This window comes from Simochromis diagramma, unplaced genomic scaffold, assembly GCF_900408965.1.
Source record: "Simochromis diagramma unplaced genomic scaffold, fSimDia1.1 OVJJ01000557.1, whole genome shotgun sequence".
Lineage (NCBI taxonomy): Eukaryota > Metazoa > Chordata > Actinopteri > Cichliformes > Cichlidae > Simochromis > Simochromis diagramma.
Window position 1 is genome coordinate 1,201,430 of NW_024387156.1, and position 10,110 is coordinate 1,211,539.

Consider the following 10,110-nt stretch of genomic DNA (forward strand, 5'->3'; position numbering starts at 1 on the left):
TCGACCCAAGTTGAAATGGAGACTCTGACTTACTGCATCTTGTAGCTGTGTCGTCTTAAATTGGTCATGTGATTTTGACAGCGATCCCGGCAATCCCAGAGGGTTAACATATTTTAATAGTCAAATTATTTTATTAATCTGACTCTTAGTTTTTAACATAATAGCCTTTAAGTTGATCATTGGCAAGTTTTCCATTGTTTTCTGTAAGCTAAATATTTTTGAGGGTCTCTGTCATTTTAGCTGCTAGAACAGTTTGTTTCAAGTAATTTAGATGTTGACTGTAAATATATGATGGATAAATTCTTTTGTATTTTCGATCTTTGAAATAAAATTCAGGATGCTTTTACTTTTTTCCCCCTGGATTTTGTTTTTGTAATTCATTCCACTTTGTTGGTGAGTTTCTTTTCTTGGCATTAATGAGCTTCCATACCTGATGGTGATAATTATATTTCTTCTCATGTATGAGGCTCTCTGCGTGTTTAAATAAAGTTGTTTTTTTTATTCTTGATTTTTCTCTGTTACACAGTCAGAGCAGATGAAGTCTGCTAATTTTTCTCTGTCTCCATAGCAACACGGGGGTATTTACACCAGCATGCAGGTCTGACTGTCGCAAACTGCTCAGCAGCCAATTACAGAGGCCAGTTTGATCCTCTGCAGATTCCTGCAGTCAAACCTGAGACCTGCTCCATGTGAGACACCTGCAGCACAAACACGTCGAACTGGTTACATAACCCATGATGCAGTGCGCTTCTTTCGCTCTCGTTCCTGCCGTTGTGGGGCGCGTGTCCGCGGATCCTTCATGTGGATTTTAGCGGAACTTGACGGACAGGAGCCGAGCAGCTCAGCTCGACCTGCTGCACGACTCTCCGCTGTTTGTGCGCACATTCAGGACCGGAGCACCTGCTGGCTTTTACAGTCTGTCTGCACTGCGTCGAACCCCCCCTCCTCCTCTTCCTCACTCCCCTCCCTCCCTCTGTCGCTCACTTATTTTCTCCCTCTCCCTCTCCCTCTCTCTTTCTCCTCATGAAATCCTGCAATATGCTTCCAAATTCCCGGACGCGGACTCTCTCCTGAGCCGGTTTTCCTTCAAAGCCTCGGATTTTTTTTTAACCGTTTTTACCGCAGAGAAAATCACGAGAGTCTCTGAGTGCGGATGCTGCTGCAGTGCCAAGTCCTCCCAGTCCTCCCCTTCAGACTGAGAGCCAGCTCTTCTTGGGAGTTCTATCTTTTTTCCAGCATGATTTTAAGAAATTGTCAGTCAGGATTTTTGCTGTCTGAAGCCTACTCCTTCTCTTCTTTCTCCTCCTCCTCCTCTCTCTGCGGGCTTCTCCAATCGACGCTGAAAACCTACACCAAGAGGATACGGATGTTGACCAAGACAACATAGTCTATTAATATTTCAGAGCTACTGTAAAGCGATATTAAACCCCAGGTTGTGGCGGGTGGCTGGGGAAGGTGCACAGGATCTCCATCTGCTGCTCTCCAGCTCTGCTCAGGTGGGTTTTATGTGTCATCTTCATCACTTGGATTCGGGTTGAAACTGTGTGTTGGTGTGAAGGTGAAAAGCTTTTCGTGGCTGAAGGCTGAGTGATGTGCGCAGTGGGGCTGCAAACTCGAGTACTGATGTATGCGGTAAAATTACAGCAGATGCAGCGCGGCTTCTGGAGGTGCTGCAGGATTTTTTTTTCTTCCCTCTCAACAACAGGAAGCTCTCCAGCCAATGAAACATGTCTGCGGTGAAATAAAACCATGTTTGAGTGACGGCATGTCATTTTTTCTGTCTTTCAGGTGAGAAAAAAGAGATGTGATGGCGATAGTGCTGAGGATGATGATGATGATGGAGAGGGAGGTTCTCCACAGCTCCTGGCCGCAGTAGGAGCTTCTCCACTCCAGCCTACCGCCTCCTTCTCTCCTCTACACCTAAACTTCCTCTTTCTCTCCTCCACCCGCCAGGAAGGATGACTGTGGTGTCCACAGAAAACATGGATGAGACTTCCACCCTGCCGGGTCACCCGCAGGACCCCTACCCGCCTGATGATGACCACGACAACCATGACTGCTGTGAGCGGGTGGTTATCAACATCTCAGGGCTGCGCTTCGAGACCCAGCTGAAAACCCTCGCCCAGTTCCCGGAAACCCTACTGGGGAACCCTAAGAAGAGGATGCGCTACTTTGACCCCCTTCGAAATGAGTACTTCTTTGACCGGAATCGCCCGAGTTTTGACGCCATCTTGTACTATTACCAGTCAGGAGGACGGCTGAGGAGGCCGGTCAACGTGCCGCTGGATATGTTCTCAGAGGAGATAAAGTTTTATGAACTCGGTGCTGAGGCAATGGAGAAGTTTCGGGAGGATGAGGGGTTTATTCGGGAGGAAGAGCGACCTTTGCCTGAGAACGAGTTCCAGCGGCAGATCTGGCTCCTCTTCGAGCACCCAGAGAGCTCGGGGCCAGCTCGGGGTATCGCCATTGTCTCGGTGATGGTCATTCTTATTTCAATAGTAATTTTTTGCTTGGAGACATTACCAGAGCTGAAGGAGGATCCCAACGACCGGATTCGCATGGTCGGCAACACCACCATGTACTACAAAGCAAGCGTCCTCACAGACCCTTTCTTTGTGGTGGAGACGCTCTGCATCATCTGGTTTTCCTTTGAGTTGATAGTTCGGTTCTTTGCCTGCCCCAGCAAGGCAGCGTTCTTCAAAAACATGATGAACTCTATCGATATTGTGGCTATAATCCCGTATTTCATCACTCTTGGCACAGAGCTGGCCGACGACCAAGGCAACAGGGAGGGTAAGGGTGGTGGGGAGCAGGCCACATCTTTGGCCATTCTCAGGGTAATCCGTCTGGTGAGGGTGTTCAGGATCTTTAAATTGTCCCGACACTCCAAGGGGCTCCAAATTCTGGGGCAAACTCTAAAGGCCAGCATGCGGGAGCTGGGCTTGCTCATTTTCTTCCTCTTCATTGGCGTGATTTTGTTTTCCAGCGCTGTCTACTTTGCGGAGGCTGAGGAGAAGGACTCGTTCTTCTCCAGCATCCCAGATGCTTTTTGGTGGGCTGTGGTGTCGATGACAACAGTCGGCTATGGGGACATGTACCCTGTGACCATCGGAGGGAAGATTGTCGGCTCGCTTTGCGCCATAGCCGGAGTGTTAACCATCGCGCTGCCGGTGCCAGTCATCGTGTCCAACTTCAACTACTTTTACCACCGGGAGACGGAGGGTGAGGAGCAGGCCCAGCTGCTCAACGTCAGCAACCAGAACTTGGCGTCAGACACCAACTCGAGTCGCCGCAGCTCCTCAGTGGTCAGCAAGTCGGAGTACATGGAGATAGACGAGGACTTAAACAACAGCATTGACAACTTCAGGGAAGCTAACCTTAGGACTGCCAACTGCACAGCTCCCAGCCAGAACTGTGTTAACAAGGGCAAGCTGCTCACTGACGTGTGAGGCGGCATGCGACCACCGCTGTAAATATTGTAGAAATATCTGGATGCTTTATATCCATTGGTGCATTTTATTCTCATCTTTGCATTGATTCATTCAGACATTTGTGGAGACTTTAATGCACATGTGGTCAAATTATTAAAAAAAAAAAAAAAAAAGAGAAAAACATTTGTTTGGCAATAGTACAAAAATCTGCAGGTTCGGGGAAACATTTGAGAAATTATTGACAAAGTTTAGTAACTTGCACCCTTCGATTTTCTAATGGTCTAAACGTTAAATGGAAGCTTCGCTAATTTTACTTTTAGTCAAGGATTTCCATAGACTGTATATAAAAATATGGATGAAAGGTATAAAGAGTGAAGCTAGTGCTGAGGTGGCTTAAACCTGCATTCCTTCTTCTGCAGCGGATGACCCCTCTTTGAGAAGTCTATGAGAAAATGAGCCTACTGCTTACCTGACTTCTCAGTTCAGCAATATTTTCTTGATGAGTTTATGGTCTCAGTTGCTGGTTTCACGTCTTACTGATTAAAACACTTTGGAAATTATGGTCCTGTTCGAGTCATATGGGACAATAAAAGAGGGGCGGAGCTAGAACAGAGCTTCCTCGTGACTGTCTGAGCGTGTCCCTCAGTTCCTCATTCATCCCAGATCTCATGCTTCATGTTCAGATTCCAAACTGGCTTCAAACGAGGCTTCACAAAACAAAGCGTGCCATCGTCACACTGGCTACATCCATCTTTTATATACAGTCTCAGAAGTTAGTTTAAATGTCTCAACTTGTCAGTTTATGTACACTAAATTTTGTGGTAAAAACTGGACCTGTGGATTTTAAAGATATGAAAAGGCTGCAAAACAGATACCCACATTGCATCCTGGGAAATGCAGTGTTTTGTCTCAAACTAGAGATGGAAAAGTAAGAGTATTTCTTCTTCCTGTTTTATATCACTTTTAACCATTCTTCCAGCTAAGTGTAAAAAGAAAACACATCCTTTTGGAAGGGAAACACTCACCTGATGGAGTGCACCTTTATCAGAGTTATTACGGTAATATCCTCTTAGAATCCTTTCATAATTGCGATTTAATTTAGGATGAATTAAAAACTTTAGAGCAAAGCAATACAACTTTTATCTGTGCTGCACTGTTTGACAAAGAGATATTACGCCACAGAAAAAAATGGATCAAATGTAGGTTTAAAAGTAACAGAAAAGATTCAGAAAGTATCAAAAGCAAGCTAAGACAATGACATATATGCAAGGCATATATTGTGCATTTAATAGTAGAAATGACTAATTGTACAATAATGAATCAAATGTCTTCCCGACACCTGCCAAGTTTTGTGCAACAGACCGAACTTTCAGGAAAAAAAAGGAACAGAAAAAAATAATTAAAGCCCAACTGAGATTCGAAGAACGATTTCCTCCCTGAAGAAACGCTTTCTGCGTGGATTATTTCAGGTGTGTCTTTCTGCGGCACATCCAGGGAAAGTTTGGAAAATGCGACGCCGGATGTAGACCCCGGCTTTTCAGGCACTTTATCAGAGATAAACAGGAAGCGTGCCGAGCCTTGTGAAGGATTACGTGCATCGCTGCTGCTGCTATGGGTCGGCTGGAGGTTCCCTGTATGATGCCATGCAACACTCCTTTATATAGAAGCATGTGGAGACTCTCTTCTCTCTTATATCGGCATGCACAAGACGTTACCTCATTTTATTTCTACATTCTTCTGTGCGTCGAGCTCCATCTCCCGCTCCTGGATTTTTTCTCTCATTTGTTTTCACCAAAAGTGCACTGGCTGCTTATTCTTATCATTTCAGTTGTTTCAGAGCATTTAAGTGTTGAATGTTTAAGGGAACAGGAACTCTTCTTCTTTTGAAGATTATGGCATGTCAAAATACTAAAGCATTATGGCCTAATTAGCTATGGTATAGCTACGTATATTCAATGCATGACGTCAGTATTAAATTGCTTGCAGTTGGGAGGGACCTGGGGAGGTGGAGGATGATGATGATGATGTGTGTTCTCATTATTGTCGCGCTGAAGACAGAATTTGGTGCATGATGGAGCTAAACTGTCGGAGGGAACAAATCTCCTAAAAAAGAAGAAAAGAAAAACAAATTCAGAAAAAAAATGAGATATAGCCGATGATCTCTAAAAAAAAAGATCTCATAAATTCCATCCTCCGTTTTCATTTGTTTAAAGCTTTGATCTTGGAGTGCATGGGATCATTTCATGTGATTTATGACCCCAAGAAGGAAAGCAGTAATATTTAACAAATTTCATAGATATATCTATAATTAGCGTCTTAGTGCCTTGAAGCCCTTCTCGTTCTAAAATTGACTGAAGTGCCTCCCGTTCCAAGAGAAAATCAAAGAGCTTACTGTGTGCAGCTTCTCCTGCCAAAAAGATGCACTGCTCCCTGCACATATGGAACTAAACACAGATGAACCCACATGTTCAGAATTTAGTCCTGATTCCTGGGCCTAAAAAACACAAAGAAAAGCTTTCTGGGATGATGACACACAGCATTCGTGCAGGAAAGTTAAAATATGGATCATTTAAGATTTCCTTATTTTTGGTACATTTGGAGTTTGATGGTATGTATACCACACGGACACTCAGACCTTCCAGATATTACCCATTAGAAAAGTAACATGGAGGTGATGTGTTGGATGTTCAGATGGAGTGACTGTTGAAAGACAGGAGCTGCTCAGCTGGTTCAATTAGAACAGGACAGAAAGGTCAAACAGCTCGATTTAATAGAAAGTCATGAAGGAAACGGTCACAAACCACGGCCGACAGTTTGAGGATGGTGACCCTCATGCTGGTGCAGTACATCTGTACATAGGCGTATGAAGAGGGATATTATAGAGTGATTGACAGAGTGACTTACAATAGATTTGAGGAAAGAGGCAATCGGTGATCGGGTGATGAGGTGTGATGAGCAGAGAAAGAGCAGTGAAGAGCTAAACCCTGCGGTGAGGGTGCCTCTGTCATAGTGTCGTAGTTCGCATGTTGTCTGAAGGTTCCTACAGACTGTGATCTGATCTGTGCCCATGTCAGAGCACATAAGCTTCAGGTTTAAATTAGTAGTCTGGACTCTGCTGCTGAAGTCTGGATAGGCTTTGGTTGGATGTAGGTACCCTCCTCTGTGCACAGCAAAGAGGGATTATAACAGCACCCTCATCCACCATCATCCAAACACTGAGGTGGTGTTTAACCCTCCACTCGAGCTCCGAGCCTTCGAGAATAAAAGCCGAGCACCACTAAAGTTCTTCCTGCTGCCTTAACCTTTAAATGACTTAACATCAGTTCTTCCTTTAATTCTTCACATGAATGCTAAAAGAAGGCACTTCAATGAGCTGCTAAGGGAGCAAAATACCTATTCAGACACATGAAACTAATGAAATTAGTTTCTTATTTATACCAGCTAAATGCACAGAACTGTATACACTGATTAAGGTAACAAACATTTTTAAATAGCCACAGAAACGACACAGAAAAATACATTTAAAATAGCATGTGATCAATAACTGGTGCTAATTACGGCTCATTATTCTCACTTTTTTTAAAGAACTAAAATTAATTTGGAAGAAAAGTCAAACAAGTGACAGCTCAAAGACCACTTTGTTAGGTACACCTTTGAAATCTAAAGTCATACATTTCCTGCCTTTACAAAAACCGCCATGTAAAACAAGTGACGATTTCTATTTATTACAAAGCTCTTTCTCAATTATGTCACATTTTTTAGATTTTACAAGTGTACCTGGGTTTTAGCGCAAAATGCAGATTTTGTGGTTTCACCAAAAAAAGTACCTCACTTTCTGAGAAATTTCTTAAAAATCTAACAATTATTGGCAATCTGTGAATACAAACATGGCGTGGGCGTCCTCGATGAAGTTAGGGCTTCAGCTGAGGCACAAAAACGAGCGTTAGGGAGCCTATGAACTGAACAGAACAGCAGAACACTGCCACCTTCTGATGCCGGGGACCAAAAACTGCTGGAGATTTGACCAGAGTCTTTGGAAAGAGTAAAAATTGCAGAGAACGATACTTCTGTCATCGATCTGCAACACCTTCACCTGCCTCTAGTCACTGCCGTGTTTGTGATGCTTTTTACTAAGCTCGTCCTGAGTGAAAGGAAAAAAGCCTCTGCCTGTGTGTGGATGATGGTGGATCTGACCTCAGTGTTTCCTCTGCAGAGCGTCTGAACATTACCACGGGCGTTAGTCACTTAGCACGCCAGCAAAATGGCACTGCTGTTCGTACAGGGGAGAACCTGCCTGTGTCAGGGAAGACTGCTGTGATATTTTTTTCTGTTAAAACATTGACTTTAATTCCACACGGTCAATTTTTAGTGACATTAACAGGTGTAAGTGATTAATCATCACTTTTAGTGTTACAAAATGTTTTCGACTGCATCCAAGTGTCCAAAAATCCATCCAGTCAACAACATGACTGTGAGGGCACACTAGAGGGAAAGGATCAGGACACACACACACACACACACACACACTTATAAAATATCAACTGTACCATGTGGACATCAGAGGAAACACAGGCTTCATTTTTGGTCAGTTGGGAGCGTTTATAACTCACTCGAAGTGATTTGAGACAAGGCTTAAAATGTCATTAATAACTGTCCAATCACAGGTTCTTGGCGTGGGAAGCCTCGCCCCTGAAGTTTCCTTAACTTTTAGAAGGTACTGCCACAACTTTTCCAGTACTGTGCCGGTGTTTTTTATTCAGTTTGTAAGGCTGGCCCGCTCTGCTGTGGTCGCTATAACGACATTCTGACTCATGTCTATTTCACAGAAATACGAACATGAATGTTATCAGGTTTCTCTGGTGGGAAAATATCAAGGATAAAAATGCTGGATTTTGATCCTGATCCTCACTTCAGATAAAAACACCTGCAGACTTTCAGGCTGCTGTTACATTTGAAGCTGAACCTCAGAGTCAGAGCAGCAGTGACCCGAGGAGTCCTCTGCAGCCACCCACACAGCTGTTTTCACTCAAGTCTGTGTGGGCATGTGCAGACTGGACCTGGGACCGACAACATTAATCACTAAAAACACTAAACAGAGAGTTCAAGTTAATCAATTAATTATTTATTCATGTAACCACCATGTTTTAATTATTATTGTAGGAAAATGTATATGTGGTGCCATATTTTACTCATCAGTCTGCACTTAGTCACAAAATGAAGTTAAACGCAACACACAAGATTATATTTATGCTTTCTTGGCTATTAACCTTGAAAACACAAACTATTATTAATGTGAAAAAGACTACATAATCTGAAACATGCATGGTGGTATTTTCAGGTAACTTTTTCCATAAGATGCAGAAATTAAAATGAGTCTAATTTTGCATGCAATAATATCGTTCATACCAAAACAGTTTGGACAAATTCCAGGCTGGGGATGATATGAAGATAAAAATTTACACCTGAAAGATGAATTTAAAAATGAATCGCTATTAGACACTAATAATCCGTGCACAAAGTGTGTTTGTGTGTGAGAGAGAATTATTCTAATTTATTCATGCACATGAACAGTTTCAGCTTAGCACGATGTATACAAGCACAATAATGTTGTTTATGGATAAACTGAGAGAAGTCTTGTTGTGTGCAGAATTATACATTACAAGAAGAGTTTACAGAAGTGTCTCCCTGCAACTCTGAGATGTTGCTGACAAGAAAACGTGTTAATGATCTGATTTGACATCATGGTGATAAAAGAGCCTTCTTGTGTGCTCCAGCATTTTTATCACAAGCAAACTGGAGTCTCTCTTTTGCACTCAACTATCATCCATTTATAAAAACATCTATTTTCAGCCCTGCCTATGATTAGAATTAGATTCAAATTATTATTTGATCTCTTTTTGTCGAGAAGTTGTCTTATTGCTACACGATACTGATAAGAAAAATATGTTTTCTTGATGCATAAATGTTTGTATTTTGTGTCACAGTTACTGATTTCCAAAATTCTTATTTTAAGATTAACTTCTGGCACAGAGCACAGCTTCATTTGGGACTCTTGTGCTTCCTGAAGCTTTAAATTTATTGCTGCTGTGAGTGATGGAACATCAGGAGGAAGGTTTATTGTGCGTCTCGGCTGTGTGTCATCATCCTTTTACCTTTAAGGCTTGTCTTATAAACTGCCGAAGAAAAAAAATCCCTTTAATTAACATTTCAGTCTGATGGAAAAATTAATGCATGCAACGAAGGTGCTACGTTTTAAACATGCAGTATGTTCTAGGGAGCAAAATTACAAATTCCACATGTTTTTAAAGGAAGGATCACATTCAAAATGTCTATATTTTTTCTTAACAGCTGTTTAAATTTGTGATGACATCCAACATCAGGGTGATCGGTCGTCTTCTTGTGGTTTGAAATTCTGTTTGTTCATACTTGTTTACCACAGGCCAGAGTTAGAGACATATCTGCACCCGAATGGACCAAATCATCATCAGAGCAGCTAAACACACGGATGGTACACAAACATTTTCTAGATTAAAGCTCATGTGTTTGGAGAGATTTTATAGTGTGTAGTTATTTTTAGAACCTTTATCATTTGGTTATGCAGTAGCGAGGAAGAGAAACAAGTTTCCTTTCAAATTAAAGTCCAGTTTTTATAACTACTGTAAACATAATTTATTTAAGA

At 42.3% G+C, this 10,110-nt stretch overlaps 1 protein-coding gene across 1 annotated transcript; it reads left to right on the plus strand.

The window, feature by feature from the left end:
- The first annotated feature begins 627 nt into the window (after nt 1-627).
- On the plus strand, nt 628-8,907 carry kcna1b (potassium voltage-gated channel, shaker-related subfamily, member 1b). The gene is made up of 2 exons (XM_040048264.1): nt 628-1,496; nt 1,789-8,907. The coding sequence occupies exon 2, from the start codon at nt 1,959-1,961 to the stop codon at nt 3,447-3,449; it is 1,491 nt and encodes a 496-aa protein (XP_039904198.1). The 5' UTR covers nt 628-1,496; nt 1,789-1,958; the 3' UTR covers nt 3,450-8,907.
- Nucleotides 8,908-10,110: the final 1,203 nt, after the last annotated feature.

Coding starts and splice junctions, on each gene's coding strand:
- kcna1b (XM_040048264.1), top strand. CDS start 1,959: ATGACTGTGGTGTCCACAGAAAACATGGATGAGACTTCCACCCTGCCG.